At 40.8% G+C, this 23,675-nt stretch overlaps 1 protein-coding gene across 1 annotated transcript; it reads left to right on the forward strand.

Moving 5' to 3' along the window:
* The first annotated feature begins 493 nt into the window (after positions 1-493).
* On the forward strand, positions 494-5,361 carry MKKS (MKKS centrosomal shuttling protein). The gene is made up of 4 exons (XM_041417133.1): positions 494-1,484; positions 1,955-2,130; positions 2,774-2,884; positions 3,346-5,361. Exons 1-4 carry the CDS (start codon positions 494-496, stop codon positions 3,784-3,786), a joined length of 1,719 nt encoding a protein of 572 aa, XP_041273067.1. The 3' UTR covers positions 3,787-5,361.
* The last annotated feature ends 18,314 nt before the right edge of the window (positions 5,362-23,675 follow it).

A 23,675-nucleotide genomic window follows, 5' to 3' on the forward strand; every position in this document is an offset into this window, starting at 1 on the left:
TAGAACTCTGACTTGGTTTTCCAACAATTATTCTAATATCTTTCTGGTTTTTATTGTAGGTATAATTAAGCTTGAAGGTTTTCATCTGTGACTGTTGCCAGAAAAAAATGAAGAAAACTACCTGGAGTAGAAAGAACTTTCTGCTTGTAGCAGGACTGTCACTTATAGGTGTCCATATAGGAAGCATGCTTGTAAACTTTGTTGCAAAAAAGTCTGCTCAATCTCATTCAGAAGCTAAACGAGATCGCTTGGAATGAAATAGATTCCTGCTGTGACTATTTGTCTGTTTTGCTACATGATTTAAGCCTCGTTTTAGGAGAGCTGTGATGAGTAGTTTCATGAGTGTTATATACTGTTTCACACTGAAAATAATAATCCTTACCTGCAAAGAATTAAAATGTACTACTCTTAAAATTTAAAAGTGCAATGAATTATAGATCCAGGTAAAAAAATGAAATGTTTTTTTGGCTAGAATTAAAATCTTACCTTCAAAATGTCTCGCCTTGAAGCTAAAAAGCCTCCATTATTTATTAGTGAGCCACTAACTAGAGATGCAGTGAGTCAGTCACTGTCTCTGCTGAGTGGGATATTAAAATCTTCCTACGGTCCTGCTGGTCGACTCAAACAGCTCCACAATGGTGTGGGGGGCTGTGTTTGTACCACTTCCCAATCCTCAACCCTCCTGGCGCACCTTTCCATCAGGCAGCCCGTGCTGCGTGTCCTGACGGCCTCTGTGCGGAACCACGTGTCGCGTTTCAGTGACTGTGGCTTATTCACTGCCATCCTTTGCTGTGGCTTCATCGAAAATTTCGGGAGCCTGAATGTTGCACCTTCTACTGTCATTAAAGTAAGCAAGCATCTTCTGGGTCTGTGCATGGGCCACCTGAAATCTGAGGCCTGTGCTTGCCGGGTGTCTGTGGATTTTAGCAGTGTTGAGACCCTTGTTTGCTTGGTTCGGAGCATTTTAACAAGCAAACCTGCTTGCATGCTTAATAAAACTGAAGTTGATCATCTCACCTCACTGGTTTTAAAGGCTTTTATATTTACTGTTCCATGTCACGTTGAGGCTAATGCTGTTTTAGGGAAGTGCGTGGTGATACCTGTGAAAGGTAGAAGAGTTGTGGATTCTACAGTTCTTCCTGGACTGCTTATAGAAGCACCAGAAATCCAGTTGGGAAAACCACTTGCTGTCAAAAGGACTGGTTCAAACATGATCAAGACTGCTCTTTTCAGTGTGTCCATGGCAGGTGATGGCTCTAACCCTGAGGAAGGAACCATAGCGGTCCGTCACGGAGTTTCTCTGGAAGTGTCAGAGCTGAATCAGTTGCTTAATGTGGGGAAGCAGCTGGTTAAGGATGAGGTGGGCCTTGTGGTGTGCCAGAAGGTGATGCATCCGTCCTTGAAGCAGTACCTGAAGGAGCATGCTGTCGTGGCTGTGGACAGGGCTGGGCTGTCTCTGATGGAGCCCCTGGGCTGTGTGACAGGTAACTTCTCTGCCTAAACCATTGTCCTGGAGTTGTCACTGTAAGGAGAGTGTCACCTGGGCTGGTGTCATCGCAGAGGAAGGAGTCTCTTCTTTCCCTCTACCTTAGCTGCCGAGCAGGAGTTGCTCTTTTCTGGTCCAAAAACCATTTTTCAAGGCAAGTAGGTCTTCTGTGCAGGCCTCAGGTGTTATTACTGCTTGTGGCATGAGGGGTATCCAATTCCAGCAACTGTTTTCAAACTCTGAATCAAGGCAAATGAAACAATCCCTTCTTTTCATCTCAAATTGCCACCAAGTCTTGCACTCTAGATGTGTTGGTTTCTGTGATTTCCTGTGTGAATTGGAATGCCAGGTATTGAACAATGTATATAAGTTAAAAAGCCAAGAGAAATAAAGTTTATGCTTTATGAAATGCATCAGCAAGCTGTTCTGATGGTGCCACATACTGTTTTCTCCTTTTTTAATTGACAGGTTCACAGCCTATAGCTTCCATACATTCGTTGCCTCCCGGCTGTTACGGCAGTTTGAAAGATTTGTGCATTGAGAATTTTGCTTCAAAGCATTTTCTACATCTAATTCCTGAGGACACAGTTATCTGCAGCCTGGTACTCTGTAACAGAAGTGAAACAGCATGGGATGAGTTGAAGGTAGGCAAATTTTCTTCAAGTCTTTTCTTGGAAAGTCGTGGAAAAATACTGAAAAATGTTAAATACGTTGAGTTTAGAAACATAGTTTTTTCAGTACATAAATTAAGTTCATATGCTTCCACAATTTCAAAATCCTTGAAGTGCTCATGTTCATTTAATACCTCTGTTTTAATACAGAAAGTTGTTTAGGGACAGGTACATCTTTCACCTGTTCTTGAGGCCAGTGCTGGATAAATATTTTCATTTTCATGACTTGGTCTGTGAGAACATAAAAATCAAAACTGCCTAGCAAAAAGCCAACAGCAGCACATACAATGATAGTCAAGCATTGTTTTGCATTGAACAGTTGGTCTGGAAATGTCATTGATACTGATTGACTTTTTATATATAGCCCTGTTTTGAAAATAGAAGGATTAAAATGCAGCTTTTTATTTCTGCCTTTCCATAGTGTGGACAAATAAAGACAATTTCTCATTAAGTGAACAAGGTCTTGGAAATCTCTCAGCAGCTTTATATCCACATGTAATTCAACTTTATGGAAGCTGTACCAGAAACTACTAAAAATTTTATTCCGGTGTTTTTTTAATGGGGACAAATCTCATTAATCATGGTATGTCTAACAGGAATTTCTTGTGATTTTCAGCATGTCTGTGAAACTGCAGAACATGTGTTGCAGTTAACAGTGAAGGAACCTTTGGCATTATTAGGAGGGGGCTGTACAGAAACTCACCTGGCTTCATACATAAGACACAAGGTATGTAAGATGTAAGGGTTTTAAAGATGCTTAATATACTTAAGAAACAAGGATTTATGTAGAATCACTGTGACAGTGAAACACTTCTCTCTTTCTAGATTAATGTGGCATTTTTGCTAACCACTAATATAAAAAAAGGGGCCTATTTGGAGCACTCAGTTGTAATTATATCTTTTAAACTTAACACTGTATTTGTACTTGTTGATCTTTCTTTAGGTATCTGTTATAGTAACTGCATGTTTTTAAGTGTTGAAAATATGTAGGGTTTTTATATTGTAAGATGATCATGCAGAACTCTGCTTTGACTCTTTCCTATCGTGGGATAATAATTAAACATTTTTTAGTTAGAAGTGAACCATCTGTTTTGGGGGAAAAAAAGGCAGCAGTGTGATACATGCTTTAAATTATTTCTGTGAAACAGTGTTCTAACTTTGCTGTCCTGGTTCTGGTTTCTTTTTTAGAGTTCTAGCCTGCCTGCCAGCACTTTCAGAGACCTAGGTTGTTCTCAGGCACAGTACCAGTTGGTTGCTGACGGGTTTTGCCGTTCCCTGGAGTCCGTAGCTCGCTCTCTGAGTCACGATGGTGAAGAAGTTCTGACAGATGTGGTTTATGGACACTGCTGGTTTGTTCCCCCAGGCTCTCCCTGTGTCTCCAGGTGGTCAGATTTCGTTTCAAAATGCGGCTGTGGCGTGAATGGTAACACAGAGACCCTGAGCTGGAGCTTTTTACAAGGCCAGTCTGGCTCTCCTGTTTTACAGGGCTGCCCTAAAGAGCCCTCAGTAAAGGTTGCTGACCTCCGGACTCTGGATTGCTTTGCTGCCAAGTGCAGTGGCCTGCAGGTAGCTCTGGAGACAGCCAACCTGATTTTGGATCTCTCATACATAATTGAAGATCAAAATTAGCTCTGATCTTATGTGATCTGTGTTGTATGGCAAGACAGCACTGAATTGAAGGCGGGGTAATGTATAATGTGTTAAAATATTTGAACAGGTTAGAATGTGGACAGCAGACAGAAATTTTAAATTCAACAGCTGGCCATTAAATACTCTTCTCATTGTTAATTTGCTGTGCTGTCAAGCATTTTCAAAGGTTCAACCTGTTTGCTCTGCATTAAGGAAAGTTTTGGATGTTGGTTAGCCATGTGGCATCTTCAAAGGATTGGGACAAAATGGATTCACTTGCTGAGAAAACATGTTATGTATTAAGATTTATACAGTCTTAGCAAAAGCTTTGCACATCTAAAGAGACTTTTATATTACAGCAGAATTGTATGATTGGTACTTTTAATTTTGTAGGTAAAAAAGGCTTAGCAGATACCTTGAGCCATTTGTTTTTAATTTTGTCCTGAAGTTTTTGTCACCATATGCTATATGTATATGCAGTTTGTATTTCGAAATGGGTGAAAGATTTAAATTCATGTATGTAATTTATTTAACAAGTTACAAAAACTCAACCTGGAGCTCTTAAGGTAGCAGGTAGGTAACTGAAGATTTGAAAAGAAATGGCAGACTGGGTGGAAAAAAACCCTTGTCAAGTGGACCTTGATTGTCTTCTGTGGAATACAGGGCAGTCTATAATGAAGTTTCTATCATTCAAGCAAAGCTGCAAGAATGTCCCACTTGCCATTCAATTAACTCTTTGACTGTGCATGGCTTCTTTTAATGAAGTAAGGCTTTAAGCTGCACAGACTTGTTTTGATCTTTAAATAAGACTGTAGACTGAATGATCAAAATTTTTCTCGTTCTCAGCTTGCATGCAAGATCAAAAAGGATGCTACATTTTCTTACTTAAGTTCATTTTCTTTGCCACTTTTCTTCTCCCTCTTTGTTTTCAGCCACAAGGGACAAATCATTCATGGTGCATTTCCAGAAAACATCTGAGTTAGTTGTCACCTAGCCTGCTTATTTTTTCCTGGTCTCTTAAGATTTTAATACATTTATTTATTGCATATAAGCAGTAGAATTGTTATATATAACTCAGTTTTGAAATATGTAATTAAAACCAGATATTTCCAGACCTTTTGTACAAAGTCCTTTTAATTTTGAGAACATAAGTAATCATTTTCTCACTGGGAAAAAAAATGAAGAGTTATTTAAAGTTCTTTATCTTTTTATGACCTGAAATGATTGCTTCAGTGCTGCAAGGCACCCTTTGGGGACTTGTGCAAGAATGTTACAGAGGTTGAGAATGGAGGCTGCTGGAAGCTGGTTTGAAAGCTAATAAGGCTGCTCTCATATCTTGATCCTCCCATATGCCATGAACTATATGAAAGCATCAGGAATAATGAAGCCAAATGATGGTGCGTATCTTAAGGCACAGAAGAATCTTGGTAATACTTCATCTAATTATGACTCTCCAGCTCAGAGTGCTGAATTATACTATTTTACTTCCTGTAATAACAGCTTGTTATGCAGTGTGGAAAATGTTCAGTTTAGTGACTACAGCTGTGAAGTGAAAATTAAAACAGTATTCAAGTAGAAGTAGTTGTGAGTGTTCTTTTGTCTGGGTATCTGAAGGTCACATCACAGGTCTTGAATCAGAGCTGACAATGGTTTTTATTCTCCCCCAAAAAGAAAGTCACAGATTAAAAACCTGAAAAAATTAAATTTAAGTTTTGGTAAGTAGCTAAAAAATCATTTATACCTGAACTCTAAATATTTTTTTGTATATAGATAATTTTAATAACAATAATTTTTGCCTCTTACTGTGACTAGAAAGGATAAATAAGCAGCTTGCTCTGCTGTTTATAGACAGTGTGGGTTCAGTTCTCAGCTGTACTACAGTAGGCTTGAGCCTTTCATGTTTAGTGTTGCCTCATCTTTATGGGGTAACATAGGAGGAGTACAGCTTTGGATACTTTTTAAAATACAAATAAAAAGAATTTTGACTCAATCTAACAGCAACATAAAGTAACTTTTTTGAACTTAATGTTTTTTAATAAAATTTGGGTGCAAAATGGTTGGGTTTCCCTCTGTGTTTTAAAGCTGACAGAATGAAATACCCTCAGCTGGAAGGCCTCTGAGAAGCCACTATGGTTTTATTCCTGTTCTCCCTGGCATTTGAAGTTCAGTGGGAAAATTAGCACTACATAAGTATTAGGAGACAAGTGTTTTCTGATCATGACCTCAGTCATGTCTGATTTCCACAGATTGCTCAGATTAAATTAAACTTTAATAATTCTACTGGTAATGCACAGGAAGTACGAATATTAATTTCCAGCCTTCTCAGCTACATTTATGCTCCAGGGCTAGAAGGAGAAATAAAGAAATGCTGATATTAGAATCACTCAGGTCAGCATATTTGAGTAAGGTGCCAGTGTAATATAACTGCTCCTCAGTTCAGTATTTGTTTGTCCCATTTGATACTTGAAGCTTCAAAGTGAAGACCTGAAAATGCTGATTAATTAAGGATCTTTATTGTGACCTGTTTCAAGCTGATGCACCATTAAGTATTATTACTTAGGCATTGGTTAAGCATGTGTAGTACCTGTTTCTCATTGATTCTGCTTCTTATCTGTGAATTTGTAGAGTCACTCTGAGCCATATCTGAGATCTTTTTCTGTCTATTCTCCTATCTATAAAATGGGAGCAAAGATTTTTGGGTGAAGGATTCAAAGATCCAGATATAAAGTGAAAAAAAAGGAAAAAAAAAAAGAGATCTTTTAAAAGTACAAATCCTTGCTAAAATATTAGAGTAATTTAATTACAGTAACTTTGATCAGAATTTATGTGGACTCCTTTAACTATTTTTCTGGGTAAAACACCATATCTTTTTATATTGAACCTGGATGCATTTTCTTGTTCTCTAAGTCCCAGCAGCAGTACATCACTGTTGCTACCAGTAATCTGATTTATTGCTTTACATCTTCAGTACACACACACACACACACACAGAGATGTGTTTGTAAACTGTGTGCAGGAATGGCTGGAATTCAAGGTCAGCATGTCGGACGTATCAGCAATCCTTACTGTATCCTGTCTTCAGAGTCTGTGCTCTGCTGTTCAGAGGGGATTTCTAGCCTTGAAGACAGGCTAGAGACAGATTTGTGACTTAGGGAAACTTAACCTTACTCTATTGATGGTTTGTTGGTTTAAAATTTAAAACACTGGTTTGTTGAATTTTTTTTTTTTTTTTTTTTAATTCAAGTGGTTGGGCTTTTTTAGGCTGAGCAGCCACTACAGTGTTAGATCTGTCCCAGTAAAAGGAGAGTATTGATTGCTGTCAAAGCTTGTAAGGAAAATAGTGCCTGGAATATCACAGGCACAGCAGAGCTTGTACAAAACAATTCACCTTACCCAAAATCTCTACTATCTCTACATAGCCCTTATTTTGCTATGCTGGTTAGCAAAATGTGGTATTTTTCACATTTTCAGCAGTGCCATGTGAACTGCGTCATGTAAGTATTACACTCTTCAATCTCAGAAAAATCAATATCTTTGAGTCAGTCAGTGTAATAGGAGAACTTCAACTGAATCTGCATTTACTGCTGTTCTAAAGATGAGAAACAGTCTGATTTTATTGCAAAGGGACTGCCTCCAGCACGCTTACAATCTGCCAGCCAGACTTTTTGAGAAGCCATATTACAATGGGTAGTTCTAGAATATTAGTAGCTTTTATCCATTATTGTAAATAATGAGTTATTTCTGTTTGCCAGCAGAGACAAGTTGCACAGTACTAATAAATAACTTTTTGACCAGTCGCACTGTGATCTTAAATTCTCAGTTAAGTAATAACTTTGCTTTTTGTCTGTATGCATTGCCTGGTTTAAATTAGTCTTGCACATCATAAGCTCAAAAGCATATACAAATTTATTCTCTATGCTGGAAGTAGAAATGTAGTTACAGTGCTTGTAAGTAAAGCCACCATGTCATTATTCCAGGCACCAATAAAATTAATTGCGAAACAGGTTCCAGGATTGGGCTGCTTGACCTAATCATTAAACGCATTTTATTTTCATACCTTACTGCAAACATCTTTATAAACTTGAGCTTTTAAATCTACTTGCACATGAAAAGCTTTTACTCAAGCTTTTATCTTGTGCCTGAAAGGTCCCAGTGTCTGCCTTCTGGAAACTGATTAGTAGTGTCTTTGTTATTTTCTGTCTGGACAATTTCAGGTACACATTAAATACACATTAAATACTAGCTGCTTTTTTTTTTTTTTTTTTTTTTTTTTTTTTAAATACTGATCTCTGCTAAGCATTTGTGTGGCAGCACTGCAATGTCAACAGCTATCCTGATTGGTAACCTTCTTTTATAAACTTTTAAATCTGGTCTCTTTAAGGCTTTATGACATTGGTAGACTGATATGTTATCCCTGATAAAAAAACTGTGAGGTTTGGGGAAAACGGAGTTCCCTGATCTGTGGCGATGACTCCGAAGGACCCTGAGTCACCATCTGCGTGTGGGCTGTGTGGGCCCTGCTGATGGATGGATGGTGCACTCGGGCAATGGCTGAATGGTGTTTTCGGGGAATTGTAGGTACTGTGGTACCTTCAGTTCTTGAAAGACTTTGTGACTCATTCAAGAGCCAGAAGCAAAACTATTTCACCTTCATTTATTACTTTGTAACTAATATTCCTCCTGCCGTGTGCCTGCCCAGCCACTTGCTCACACCTCAGCTCAACAGAGGGAGAAAATGGGATGAAAAACCTCCTGGGTCCCGATAAGGCTCTCCTGCTGTGTTTCCCACTCTTCTCACCTAAATTCCTCGCTGCATTTTGCCCTTTTTTAGATGTGTTTAAGGAGAGCCGCCGCAGACCCGGGTGGCTGCTGGGGCCAGGTGCTCCCCACAGGGCTCCTGAGGCGCCTCACAGGGGCGCCATTTTGAGAGCCCTCACGAAGGCTGTGGAGGGTGCGGAAAAATCGCCGAGTTTAATGCAGCCTGGAGCCAGGAAGGACACTAGGGCTGTCAGCAAAGCCTAGTCCTGGGAAAGGTGCTGGGAAAATGGGGTTTTCCTTGAGCAGTGAGTGCTTCAGGAGGGACAGGCACCCTGGAGATGAGCCAGCCAGAGAGCTGACCTCAAAAAAGGTACGGACAAAAAAAACCCCAGCTCCTCTTTGCCAAGGGTGTTTTAAAGCTGATGGTTAGTGACAGGCTGCCCTGCTCCCCTCAGAGACAGATCCCAGCTGTGGAGAAGCAAGAGTTGATGGTGTGCTGAAAGACTGGGTAGCTTCTGGGATTTGGGCACTTTCTGGGAAGGTGAGCTCGCTTCCCAGTAGCTTTGAAAAGGAGAAAGGCCCAGCAGCACTTCATGAGGGAGCTCCCACAGTACAATCACCTACCCACACCCCTGAGGTCTCCTCACGAGTGATCTGAGGACACGAGCATGGCAGAGAGACAGAGGATTGACCCATGGCCCCTCCATCATCATGTGAGCTGCAGTCCACAGGATGACTCCAAAAAGTGAGTTTTAATTTAATTACATTTACATTTACTTTGCACCAGCACTGTGCCTGCTAAGCAGGTCGTTGTGTGGCATGGCTGTCTGTTGATGCCAAATGCCAGGTGGTTGTGATCAGCATTGCACTGGCTTCCATGGTTTGTGTTTGACCCAGATATCTTTGCTGAATCAGGTTTTGAACTGTCCTGTCATGATGCTTTACTTGTAATTGTGAACTTGTCCATAAATTATTCCAGTTTGTTCCATAAATTGTTTGGTCTGGCCAGTCAGATGTGTTAATGTTCTACAGCTGGGAACATTTCTAATTGAAAGTTGTTTTCAGCTGAAACAAGATTATTTGGGTAATAGCTAAGACAGCTGAAGGTGCCTGTGCTGTTTCTCACCTTTGAAATTAACTAGTTAGAAGAACATAATACAAAATGCTAAGAAAGTGGAATACTTGAACCCTATATTGAATAATCCAGTCTCCTCTTTTTTTTTCTTTCCAAATAAAGAATTCATCCCCAAAGCAAAACAGCAGAGGAATTAGTTTAGATTTCTAATAATAAAAATTTCTCTGCAAAACCCTCCTTTGGGTGCTGAAATATTATAGCATCAAGTAAAATTTATAAAAGCAGTATGCACTTGCTGTCTTTGTGACTGTAAAACCCCTTCAAGGAGTTTGTTATATGAGAGTGTCACAGAAGAGCAGAATTCTGAGGGGACTGTGAGTGCACGTCCTGGTTTTAGGTGTTAAGAAGATCTGTTGCATCTGTTTAATCCAAATAGCTGCTGAATGAAAAATCTTTCTGAAACTGCGTGCGAAACAGCAGATGTCACTCCAGTTTTTAGTTGGGCCCAGAGAAGGATTTGCTTCACTGCAAGAATAATTCATGTGGGAGGCCAGAATGAAAGTTTCCCGTTTCTTGAAGTAGTGCTGATTGAAGCAGGCACACCTTGTATGAATTTATAGGTACTGTGTGTTGCAAAGTTTAGGCAAAAAATCACATGGCAAGGTGGCAAAATAAGTTTCCTGAACACAAAAAGAAACATAAACATCCACAATCTTAAAAATGTGGTTTTGGTTGGGTTTGCACTCTGGAAGGGGATCAAAAACCTCCCCTGCTACTAACCCTGAAGACACTAGAGTAGAAAGCAAGATTATTTCTAATCATAGGTTACTTCTAGTTGCTTAAAACTATGACCTGTGGGCATGAGGTCATCCAGAACTACATCTGCATGAATCTAGTGCCTGTAGAGAAAGGAAGGTGGCTGTTTTTACATCGGAGGAAGAAAAGGAAAAAAAGTTTTATGATATTAAAATGCATTTTAGGGGAAACAGGAATAGTTGCACCTCTGCAAGAGATGAGTTTCCATTTTGCTGACAGACATTTTGCTTGAAGCTTTGGGTAGTGAAAAGTGTTGTGGATAGTTATCTTTGTAGCAGGTTAATATGAAATATCTCTTGAATGTACATACCAGCCTTACAAGGATGACTTGCAATATTGGGAAACACGGATTTATTTGCCACGATGCTTGGGTCATACCTAGCATTGCTGCAGAGTGCCAGGCAGGTGATATTAAAGGACTCAAAAGAAAATACTTATCTATATTTACAGCTGCAGATAGGGAATATTTGCCAGCCTAAGTGGTGACTGGGTGTAGTGACTGGCAAAGCCAGCAGTAATTGTAAGGCACGAAATCAATTCCATAGCTGTAACAAGTACAGTTTTAAAAACAGCCGTGAAACAGAGAGTGGATTTGGAGCTACAGGCCAAGAGATTATTTCTCTATAGGGTGGAAAGAAAACACTCAATTTTATCATAATTGTGTAGTAGGTCTCCCTGAATAGAGAATTAGAGTGATGTTTTCAGGTGAAAACACAGAGTTGTTTGGCAAGGACGCCATGGTCTTAACTCTGTAATAGAAAGAATACCTGGACAAGAAAACTAGTTAATTGAATATATAAGCTTGAACTTTATTGGGTAAAATGGGCAAACTCTGTCCCACATGCTTGTCACTTGTGATCATTAATGTTTAATCAAGAATTTATCCAAATTCCTAGCCAGACATGCTCTCAGTAGTTGCCACAGGAACAAAAGATTGGCTCTGGCTATGGGGAAGTTCCAGCTGAACAAGATGTTTATCTCTGTTAGGGGCAAGTCACTTAGATGAGAGCTTGTGCCATAATGAAACACGCAGGAGCAGTAACGCTGTGCTTCAGCCTCTTCCAGGCAGAATCCCTGGGGACCCGTTGGTAATGAAGAGAGTTGATGAAATTACCTCAGCAGTAGGTTCTTGGCGTGATGAATTTGAAGGTCTGTGTGGTTCTGCGGATTGTCATAGCGAGGCAGGCTGTGCTCTGCCTGCCCATCTCAAATGGAGAACCTGGAGATGCTGTATGGGAAGTGTCTGTCTTGCAAAGAGCTCCAGCCAGATGGTGAGAGTGGGATCTGCTGCCTTCCCAGAGACTGCACAAGCACTCACTGGTTTCTTTTGGCCTTGAACAGTGTGCCAGGAGGTTGTTGTCATAGTGCTGAGTATTCAGCTTCGCTTGGAGGAGCTGGAGTTGATGAAATTCTGTCCTTTTCAAAGAATAGTGTGCTTGTTTTTATTGTGATTGTTTGTGTTATGCATTTTTTTTGCCTCTTTTTCTTGAAATGGTGGGATTACAATGACTCGTAAGGTAAGAAAACATGAGAATGATTTTATTCCAATTTAAAAAAAATTGAATATTCAAAATTTGGGCCAGATCCTAGAAATGTCTGTTTCTTTTTGGTTCTGGGATATGAAAAGGTGTAATTTCCCCACCACCACGTTGAAAATTTGGTCTGTTTCTTGACACCGTTTGAATACAGGAAGAACTAAGTAAGATAGGGACCAAAAGGACCATTTTCTCTACCCGCAAAAGATACAAGTGATGATGAGACACCAAGTAACACAAAGTAAGCACATTCTCAGCTGGGATACAATTATCTTCATTCTCTACAGTGGCCTTTTAAGTGCTGAGGGAAGAACAGCAAGAACTCTCCTGGACAGCTCTTTTAGCTTCTAGCAATCAGCAATTTAGGGACTTCTGGATTGGGCTGCATCTGGATTGTCAGTTTTAATAGGCACTCGTAGGGTGATTTCTCAGTAATGCGTAAATGTGGGTTTCTTTAGGTTTGTCTTTATTTCGAGGAACTAAACTCTCGCTCAGAAGAAAAGAAGGGGACAAAACAAATGTGCTGAACTGAGATTTCAGATCATGAAGGAGCATGTCTGGGGCTGAGCCTTTTTGTGTGAGTTTTAAGAGCAGTGCCTAAAAGCCATGGTGAAATACTGACATGGTAGGATGAGATCCAAAAGTGTTTATACAGACTCTGTGAGCCCCTGGGTCACACTTCAGTGACAGAGTTCCAGTCTCTGTTTTGGTCAGAACTGAGATTGTGGAAGTCACTTTTATCTGTGTTGGGGACAGAGCAGAGCGCTGAGCTGGAGAGCCAGAGACATTTATTGCATGAAAGCAGGGAAAGAAAGATGAAAGATGTGCCTGTCCTGTCCTTGAGTTCTCTAGGTGTACATGTTTTGCCCACCCAGGCTCAATGCCATCTCTTCTAGAGCCCCCAGCATCAGATGGTAAGTCATAATACAAATTATTTAAGAATAAAAATGAGATTTACAGTTGAAGTTACCCAGGGCACTTACTTCGTAGTGGGTGTGCTCCGGACTGGGGTTATTCTGCAATAGCAAATATTTAAAGTGGTTTATGTTCCTGTTAGATGGTCCCATTGCTCTGAGTGAACCAATGCAGTGAGTTGTTACAAGCATGCAAAACACAGATTAAAAAATACAACTGCCAAGCACAGCACAGGCTGGGCAAATGACCTGTGATGGAATAGTGACCTCTGTGGCAGGAGCAGCGTTGAATCATTCTTAATGGGAGTGCCAGTAGTAAGAGACCACAAGCTGAACCTGAGCCTTATGAGAGGAAGACATACATGTTTATTTCCAGGTTTTATTATTAAAAAGGAAGCAAAAAAAAAGTCTTCAGTTGGAACTGCCTGCATATAAAAGAAAAGGGGCCCAGTGAGGCTCAGTTAGATAATCCCTACAACAGAGCAAGGGTGGAGAGATATGGCTTCCCAGTGGGTTAGAAGAGGAAGCCTAATTTAGGATGCTGTAGGTCACACCTTAGGTGGGAAGAAGTGGTATTTGATCTTTGTCTCTTGAGTCCTAAACTCATATCTTGCCTACAGAGGGCCTGAATTTTTCTACTTTACATCCACGTCCTTATGAATTAAAGAGTGTTTGTTTGATCTGGGCGTTTGGGATTTGGCAGCTTTATATCATAGTTCTCCTACACCTGTGTGTGAATACTGAAGTCCACGCTGCATTAAAGGTTGAAACCTTTGAAATGCCATTGATATCGAGGATGAGAGATTCCATTCTTCTAGACTTAGCTTCTTTTGCAAATTGTTAGACTAGGGAAACCATTAGAGAGAAAATCTGTGTCTTTTGCTGAATTTATGCCTGGAGAAACTATGCAAATCAAGGAAAAGATTTGCCGCTCTGCTTTTCTTCCCTCTGCTATTTGTATCCTTTAACACTTCTGTCAGCTGCAGATGGGCAATAAGTAAAGGACAGAGAAAGTGGCAGGTGTTCAATCCTTCCAAACCCTATCTGGTTTTAGTAGAATAAATTTTAAAAGAAAATTGAAGAATTTGGTTGCTATGATAAAAGCTAAGTCATCAATTACTCTGCCTTGCTGCAATGCTGTCACGGGACTGCAGACAGACTTCTGTGGTAAGGCAAGCACCTCAGTCCCAATCCTTCAGTTTAATTTGCACAAACTACTTGTAAAATTTGGAATGTTGGTAGACTTGGGTTGCAAATGTATGTTTTACATTTCTTGTGCTACTGTGCATACCTATTTCCAGAGCAGCTTAGGCCTTAGCACTGTTTCTCCCTTAATCCCAATGCACCAGTGAAACACTTCAGTATTGCTTATATTGGTAATATTAAATGTACAGAACACGGCTGTTGAACTTGGGTTCTCTAAATATTTTAGTTCTGGCTGGTGGGTGGGAATAGTGAGACCAAAGAGGTCAGCACTCCCAGTGCTCTGGCCTATCCCTGCACTTTCATTGCTGAGCTCCAACAGTTTAACCCACAGTTCTTTAATGCACTAAAACAATACTGAACTGTATGAACTGAGGATTTCAGTAGCTAATTTGTAGATGTTTCAGTCCGTTGTGTAGTGGGTATGGGTCAGCTGTTCAACAGATGTCTTTGAGCCATCTTCCATGCCAGCAGTCAGCCTCTCCTCCATCTTTCTAGTTATCTTTTTGGAATAAACAATCTGTTCTCAGTGAGCTTTTTTGCTTTGCTGGTTTGTTTTGGCCAAGGACTGTTTTTGGAAAAGAAGAGCCAGAGCAGTATAAAGTCAGTTTTAAGCAAACCATAATGACACTGTAATATTTTGCACTAATATTCAGCCATTGGCTGTCTGTGTGGCACACAGTGCTCCAAGGAAGATCTAGCCTGGATAAACAAGCGAGGTAAAGCTGGAGAGCTTCTCTTACTGAAAGCTGTTTATTTGGAGCTATATTTATAACTGTTTTCTTTAATAAATACCTCTGTTTAGGAGGTACTGTTATGCCATATGTTTCAACAAATCTCATCTCAAGCAACTCCTGATGGATGAAAAACATTTTATGAAATGTCTCGTCTGTTGAGTTTTTTGCCTGAAAAGGTAAAAGTAATATATGAAGTCATGCACAGTGTATCCAGATGTTCTTCCGAGATCTACCCAAAAAGCATAGATTTCTGATGGTTTTAAAAGCAGAGAAGATAGAAATCCACTGCATTGGTCTGTCCAGTATGAATGAAAATAGCTCTTTCCATAATGATAGTGTGGGATGAGTTCCATCTTTTTTCTATGGTCAGGAAAATCTACTGCTTTTGGATGGTGGGTGCTATTCCTTTCACTCAAAGTTTTGTATCAAGGACAGGTTGGATGGGGCTCTGAGCAACCTGGTTTAGTGGAAGATGGCTCTACCCATGGCAGGGGAGATGGAATCAGATGGTCTTTGAGGTCCCTTCACCCCAAACCATTCTGTGATTCTATGAGTGTTCAATGCTTCTGTCATATGCAGGACAATAACTCAGCCTTGGAGCAGTGCCCTATAAGTTGCAGCATCCGACTACTCCTGGCTCAAGCAAATCAGAAAATAGAATCATGGAATGGTTTGGGTTGGAGGGGCCTTAAAACTCATCTGGTTCTGAGCCCCCTGCTGTGGGCAGGCAGGGATGCCACCCACTAGATCAGGTTGCTTGAGAACTCCTTCCCCTTGAACATTTTCAGGGATGGGGCATCCACAACTTTTTCTAGGCAGCCTGTTCCAGTGTTTCACCACCCTCACAGTAAAGAGTTTGTTCCTAACATCTAATCTAGACCTATTCTCTGTCATTTGGAAGCTATTCCTCCTTGCCCTATCACTCCATGTCCTTGTCAAAAGTCCCTCTCCAGCTCTCTTGCAGTTGCCCTATAGGTACTGAAATGCCACTGTAAGGTCTGCTTGGAGCCTTCTCCAGTCTGGACAGCAACTCTCCTCATGTAACCCATCGTTTGTTCTCTGTTTTAAAATGTGTGTTTCCATAATAAAAAAGTCTGGGCTTGCTTCAATAGGTGCTTGTTAGCATGGTTCAACACTTTTATATTTGCATGCTGATTACAAAGGCAGTAGCTGGTCATGGACTCTAATCTCATCATGAGTCATTTTGACCTCCTGTATTTCACAGGCAAAGTGGCTGTGACTTTACAGCCAAAGGGACACAATCTCCAGAAGGCTCCAACCACTGCCTTTGTAAAAGAAACAGCAGCATTCAGATATCTGCACTCCCCACAGACTGGTTCAAAGCAAAAACCACCAGTCATCTCTGACAGTCATCCCGTGGTGGGCTTGTGGTTTTCGAACTGCTTCACGCCCACTCACAGCTCCCTGGTGCTGTGACTCAGCTGCAGGAATGCTTCTGTGCCTGGCCTAGAGCTACACGTGTCACTGTGCTGTTGTCAATCCACATCCAGGCAGTGCTCTTGCTTCTGATAGATTTTGGTTCCTTGGTGTGACCTCTGAGCAGGGCTCGTCCTGAGCCTTCTGTGAAAGGGAGGGTGTTGGCTCTTTTGTCCTTGCTGAGCGTCCTGTGTGCTCCAGCCTCTCTGCTGCCTGACAGGCTGTCCCTACTGGTTTTTCTTAGTTCCCTTGTAGCTAGCAGAGCCAGAAACACAGTTTCCTCTGGAAAAAATAAGCACTCTGACTCTTCGATTTCTTGCATGTTTTCTCTGTGTGCACTTCTCTGCCAGTGGTGCTGGGGTGTCTTATCACTGTAGCTGATCCTGTGCTTGAGTGTCTTTGGTGTTTTCTGTATCAGTGTATTCTGTCAGCAGAATTTCATTGGAAAAAGAAGAAAAGTGTCTTTATATTTTCCTGGATAGTTTGTTCCATTCGCTTTGTTAGTTGAATATGGGAATCTTGAGGGCAGAATTGACAACAGTCAGCTATTCAATATGCTCTGAGAATTCAATGCTATAGTCAATAACCTGCTTGCTAAAAGAAGAATTTCTGGGGAAAAAGTATATTTTGTTGCTGAAGTGTTCTTGTAATGAAAACATGGGAGTTTTGCACAAAGAAGAAAATAAAGTAAAATAGCAAAGTCCTTTTTGTTGCTGCTGTTTTAGTAGCACAGAGCAAATGAATGTTTAACATGAAAGAAAATATAGATAAGATTAAAGTAATCATTAACTAAACCAGCTTCACTGCGGGAACTTGATTGGATCCATTTAAGACTACTGCATTATGATATCTGCCTCTTCAGACTGTGTGCCTGGTTAAAATACAGTGAAGCACTACTCCATCTCCCAAGGTTATTAAGACAGTAGGATTGCTGCAGGGGTTTTGAGAAAAAGATCTGGTGCTCTGTAATTTGAGTGTTTAGACACTTTGAGTGGGCTCATTAAATTAAAGGTTGCTTAATAAGAAAGAGCATTAAGTGGCTGCCTAAAATTACTATACAGCAGTTACAAGGATTTTTAAGGAATATATTCTATAGGTGTATTTGAAAGTTTTGGTGTAATTCTGTTTAAAATTCAGGTAAGAAACTTGTGGAGAACAGAACTGTATGGAGCTAGAAGGAATATCAGATATTGCAGGACATAGAATTGCTTTTACCTTTCACAGGACTCTGTAATGTGCTTGATTTCAAGGAGTTGATCAAGAGAGTTCCTGGCTTAGCCAGCCAAAACAAGGATGGATACCAAAAATACCAAAGTAACCTCTGCTACAGTCTATGCTACTGACTTCTGTTGCATTATTCTATCTTAAAATATTACATTTTCTAATACACATATTTTATAAGCACAGGGGGAAATCTCTGTTCAGACTGCTGTGTGCAAAGACTTAAAATTCTTTTGCTTGCATCCTCAGGAATACAGAAACTTATGGGCAATCACAAAATAAATTACCAGGATTTCTAGCCCCATGATTTCTTGGAGAAATGGGTGTTGAGCATTCTTCAGTCTTTATTTCTTACAAATGCTTGCCAATGTTGCTTCTGCTTTCTATCCAGATTAATCCAACCTTTTGAAGTAAGATTTTCAAAAAGACTCTTTGTCAGTGATCTTGTGAATTTAGACATATTTTAAAATGCTGCCATTTCTTCTCTAAAATAGCTAAGGTGTTTTGTCTCTATTTTGGGACTTTGGTAGTTCCCATCTTGAACCCAAATCAAAGCCCTCCTTTTTTTCTCTCCTTACATTGCTCTGACCTTGTGAAAGACATCCAGAAGTATAGAAAGCCTGTCAACATTCTTAGAGCTCTCTGAAGATCTGATTCCCTTCATCCCAGTAGTAGCTTTACTATTATTTCTTGTACTGATCTTTGTCTCTTGATGTTTTTAGGGAGCTGCTTCAGGTGGTGTTCGTCTCTCTGGATTCTCAGGTGCCTGTTGTACATTGTTGTTCCTAGGAAGGCCTCTGAACCATTGTGGTGGCAAACACAGCAGAAAGGTCCTGAAAAAAAATCTGATTAAAAGGGCAATAGTGTGCAGACAGCTTTTGTCTAATGCACAGCAACATCTGAGGCAGTCAAGGTCCCTCTTTGGCTGTGATTGTAGAGTATGAACCACCAGAAGGCAACTGAGCATTAGACTGCTCCAAGAGTTAGGACAAAAGATTAACAGAGTCTCTGAGAGCTGTATCAGGAAACTGGGAAATCTGTGAGTTTGGGTGAGATACTTCTCTATTCTTTAATAAAATTTCATTTTCTAATCAAACCACAATGAAAAATCATAGCTGCTGTACTCTGGTAAAATTAAAAAAAAATAAACCCTGATGGCTTAAATTATAGAAACTAATAGTAAAGATCAAACTCAACCTCAAAGAAGTAACAAGTGAATTAATTTTGATTCTTTCTTCTCATTTAGAAGGGGTCCCTCCTTTTCAGTTAGACTGCTTTGTTTTACCTGTTTCATCTTGTCCTGTCAGTCTTCACAACATCAGCCAAATGCATTCTGGGAAGTCGTCCACTGCAGCGACCTTCCTAATTTTTTGTTTTATTTTGCTTTCATGTATGTGCACATATAAAAATGTACGTAAATGTTTTGGGTGGGGTTTTTTTGGCTTGGAGCTCTAGTCAAGAGAAGCAGTGATCAGGAAATGTTAATCTTGAGTACAAATCATATCTGCAGTGAAGAATCAGATTTGTTAATCTGCTCAAAAATGTGATGTTTTTGACATATTTGGATCATAAATAAGGTCTTCCTTTACATGTGTGTTTGTGCAATTAATAGAATTATTGTAAGGATATGCAACAGACTAAATGCAGACATCGCACAGCAAGAAACCTATCACAAATTCCTGGTCTTCAGATAATCTGTAACCATAGTTGCAAAAATACACATATATTCATGCCTATTTCCTGATCTTGAGTGTCCTCTAGGTTATTAGAGTATGCATAAAGAGCCACAAGCAGTTGTACCTTTTGATGGCAGTTTTATTTATATCTTTTTCTTGTATTCCTTATAAACCATGGTGCAAGTCTCCATTTTTTTGCCTAGAAAGTCTGGAGTAGTCATCTACTGCAGTGTTAAATAATCAGGTGTAATGATTTAACTTGGCAGATACACAGAATTTAAGATTTCTGTTTTGAAGCAGTAGAAATAGGCATACCTATACTCCTGCAAAAAATTCCATGAGCTTGGCTTCTTCCTGCAGTTACAAACACATGAGCCCCAGTTTTCAGTTTAAAAAATAAAAAAAAAAAAAACACCAAACCAAACAAGTGTACTGATTGCAGTGCAGAGAAGCTTGAAAATAGGAATCTGACAGTTTCCAAGCAGGCAAAAAACTGTAACTGTAAAAACAATGGTTTGGTCTACCTTACTATGAAGTGGGTGCACTGGAGGAGGGTTAAAGGTCTAGCATGACTACACTTGGTTTTGAAGCTGTGGGTTAGATTCGTGCATCTTGGGGGACTCAGGTGGAGAAATCACAATGAATTTTGTCCTAACGAGGCATAAGAAGCACATCTTCTTTCACCCCTGATGTGTGAAGTGAGACCCAGTACTGCTGTGTCCATTTGTGCTCCAGCTGCTCTGGGGTTTTCAGTTATTTTTTTTTTTTCCACTTCACACTTTCCAACCTTGCCATGTCCATTGCAGCTTGAGGAATTGGACAAACTGCTTTCATCCTCCCGATGGGCAGTGAGTCCAGTTCTTCCTGGAAGTGTAAGCCACAGGAAGCCCGAGGAACAGGCTGTTCTCCTCCACTGTGGTGTCACATAAATAAAACCCGGGCTCCTGAGACCTCTGCTGTCTCTGCAGTGAGGGGACCAGCTGACTGACACAGCCAGAGCAGGAACTGGATTGTGTAAGGGGGCAGCCGAGGACCCTGCTGCTCTGGAGGGGATGGCACATGCCATTGCTACCCTGATGCTGTCAGACAAGGTCTCTGGTTTTGTTAGGGCCTCAGCAATAACAGGCACGTAGTCTTTCATGTTTTCTTCTGGACATGAGATTAAAAACAGGACCAGGAAGAAAAGCAGCCAGATCTCAGTAGCTATTCACTGCTAATCCTTGCTGCTTTTCCACATCATCTCTGTGGCAGAAAGCAAAACACAGGTACTCGAATCTGCATTGGGTTTTATGTCTCCTTTTTCTTTTGAGGGAGAAGTTGCTAGCTGTTGAAGGCAAAAATGGGTCATGTAGCTGCTGCATCTTAAAAATAAAATCTTTGGCAGACTTCCCTGCCTGCAACGTAGTGCACTGAATTTCAATGAAAATCACCCAAATGTACAGAGCTCCCAGGCAGCTCGGAATTCTGCAATGGAAAATGCTGCAGCGCACATTTCCAGGCAACTTCCGTGCCATTTGATTTGCTTGTTCATAAATCTTTTCTCAATCAAAGTACTATTATTTTTTGCAGACAAATATCTACGTTCTGAACTATGCAGCATTCATAATACTATTTCCTCTTCCATGCTCATACAGGCGATGCTGGTTTCTTTGAAAATATAAAATACATTTTTCTGAAAGCAGTCTATTTGAAAGGCAAAAACCAAATCCAAAACCTATGGTTTAGAAGGAGCAGAAAATCTTTATTGTCACTACTTATTGATACAGACACCTATGAAGTCTTTGTCTTGCTCAGACCGTTGAACATTTTCCTTTGGATTTTTTTTTCTTTTTTTTTGCAGTGCTAGTGTCAAAATTGTCAAAGATGTGTGGTAGCAATATAGTATTATTGGATTATTGCTGTTAACCAGGAGGCTGTTCAGCAGCTGCTGTGTTGATGCTGGCATTCTTTTCCATGCTAGCTGGAAGCATTAGTTTATTACTGCCACATTACACTTCTAACATAGCATGCTGCAAAGTAGTGGGTATAAACTCACTGCAAAGTTTGTGTGATCATGTATAAACCATCAGCTGGGCTGGGATGAAATCTCCAGAACTTCTTTTGGATGTCTCTATTAATATGAAGTGCAATGGAACAAAGACAGCATTTGTTTAAATTCTATGTTCTTCTGAACAGCCTCAGGTTTTTTGGCCGTTTTCCCTTCACAAACTGTTCTTATCCAGAAGATTTGCAGTAGCAGTAAATTGTATAATCCCCAAAATGGAATGTGTGCACGTGGCTAGAAGTGGAGTCTCTGTACCTCTTCTAGTGACTGAATATAAGTGCTGAAGGGGCAGGTAGAAGTTTGATTCTGGTGTGATCAGTAAGTGAATTTCCTAGTGGAGGGTGCATATCTTTTCACAGGGAGGAATCTCTCCAGAAAGGCTAAAACCATTTCAGTACGTTCCCCTAAAGCCCTGCCACTTGTGTCTGGCAAACGCACAGCAAGTTCTGGCTTTCCCTGTCACTGGATAGTGCAGGAGCCTCACAGAAGATGGGCGTGGAGGTGGGTGTGTGTCTTCTTTCCTCTGGCAGTCCATTAACAGATGATCAGTTCTGTGTCTTAGCCCAAACTAGGCAGGGGCAGGCCTAAGTATAAAGCTGTACAAGAACTGGTGGCTGTGCTTTGGCAGGATCGTTTATGAGATTGCTCAGGAATGAAATTCTTGGTAGTGGTCAGCAACTGGGGAGGTCCCTGTGACCAGTCCATCTACCAAAACTGGCAGTAGAAGGAAAAGGTCTTCTCTGAATGCTCAAATCACATGATTTTACCTGTCTGTACAGAGTATTCATCTGCGTTTGCTGTTTTACCAAGTCACTGCAGACAAATTATTATATTGTGTATTTTTACATCAATTAGCACTTGCTCCTGTGAAGTTTGCCTGTGGAAAGAAATGTCTGATATCACTGGGCTGTGGGTTGTATTATCCAAAATTAGCATTTTTGTGTATGTCTGAAGGGGATGTTGACCACATTTCAATCTAAATTAATCTCATTTATATTTGTTTTGAAAATGTTAGATGTCCTATTCCTTCTTCCCAGTGGTTAATTTTCCCATATTTATCCTTGCTGGCTTGTGACTGTCTCTGTGCTAGTTGTTTAATTGGCAGCTGGGTTCATTTAAGTTGATAGAAAACTGAACTCTGAAGGGAAGCATGTTATCAAAATGCAGAGGCTAATCCTATTAGGTGAAAGCATTTTTGTTTAAATGGAAAATGATTAGACTGTATCTTCAGTATCTCTTCAGGAGTGGCTGTGGCTGGTTGCTGTTCCTGGAGGCTTGTATGTTGTTTCCTGCGAATGCAGAGGCAGAGGAAAAATGGTTTCCCCTAATTATAAGTGGGGAACCCGGTCTTGCTTCCCATTCTGGAATCACTGCATTATGTTGTTTTTAAATATCACTGCAAAAGCAGTAGGACACAGTGCATGTTGGGAAATATATTAAATCCCCAGTTTTTTATCCTTCCCTAACTGAATCCATTCTGTTTTATTCCTGGCTGTGCCTGCAGCTGAAGTCATGTGGCCGTACATCTGCTTTACACTAACAGGCCCATTTTACATAATTCATTATGTGCGACCACAATGCCCGCTGCTAATCCGGGCTAATCCAGCACTTTCCTGAAGAGCTGCATTCACAAGTGTTTCTTCAGCCTTTCCAGCTCAGCCCTGGACAGCTCTGGTCCTCTGGACACAGCCCGGAGCTCACAGGAGGTCAGGCTGGGGAGTGCAGAGCCACCAGTGCCCATCCCGCCCTGGTGTCTGGCCCTGGGCATGCTCCTCGTCCCTCCGTCAGGGCAGGCTGCAGCAGCTCAAGGAGATGAGGTGCCTGCGAGAGCCAGTACTGACAGCCAGGAGCTGATGTGCCAAGACAGGAGAGCCCCTGCTCTGCATTGGTGACTTCTACGACAAATCCTGACAAGCACGTGTCTGGGGGACTGCAGGCTGAGGTGCCTGCTGCGTTTGTGTCCCTGCACAGCCAAATCCAAGGTCTAGCCAGAGCACCTGCTTGTTTCCCTGACTGCAGTAATACTGGCAATGGAACTGGAATAGCTTAGGGGCAGGGGGTGAGAGGTGGGGGGATTTGTTTGCTTTTTGAGGTTTCTTCATACCTGTGCTGTCAGGAGATGCCTCCTGGCATCTGGACCAAGGGCGCTCTCCTGAGAGGCAGTGCACACCTGAACACCAACTCCTGAAGCTGAGGGTTCAGCTGTACTCCCACAGCAACTCTTGAATTTCCAGCTGCAGCTTCAGAGACTCTTCTTTCACTGTTATAGACAGGTCCTAGCACTTCTTCCTTGAAAATTGCAGATGTGAATGTGTTTTCTCTCCTAATTTACCTTAGTCCTTATTCCTGACTAAATTTTTCTTTTCTTTCTGTCCCTACTTTCCTGATATAGACTACGTCCTGGCCCTGCCTGACAAAAAAGAAAAAAAAACCAAAACAAAAAACCTTCTAATTTTTCTGTTTTGGCAAGTAC

Source organism: Onychostruthus taczanowskii, unplaced genomic scaffold, assembly GCF_017590055.1.
Source record: "Onychostruthus taczanowskii isolate IOZ18803 unplaced genomic scaffold, ASM1759005v1 scaffold55, whole genome shotgun sequence".
In the NCBI taxonomy this organism is placed as follows: domain Eukaryota; kingdom Metazoa; phylum Chordata; class Aves; order Passeriformes; family Passeridae; genus Onychostruthus; species Onychostruthus taczanowskii.

Bases quoted from the DNA above. Each gene is read 5' to 3' on its own strand.
- MKKS (XM_041417133.1), top strand. From the start codon at position 494: ATGTCTCGCCTTGAAGCTAAAAAGCCTCCATTATTTATTAGTGAGCCA. The intron at 2,131-2,773 runs GTAGGCAAATTT...TGTGATTTTCAG, and splicing joins CAGCATGGGATGAGTTGAAG to CATGTCTGTGAAACTGCAGA. The intron at 2,885-3,345 runs GTATGTAAGATG...TTTCTTTTTTAG, and splicing joins CTTCATACATAAGACACAAG to AGTTCTAGCCTGCCTGCCAG.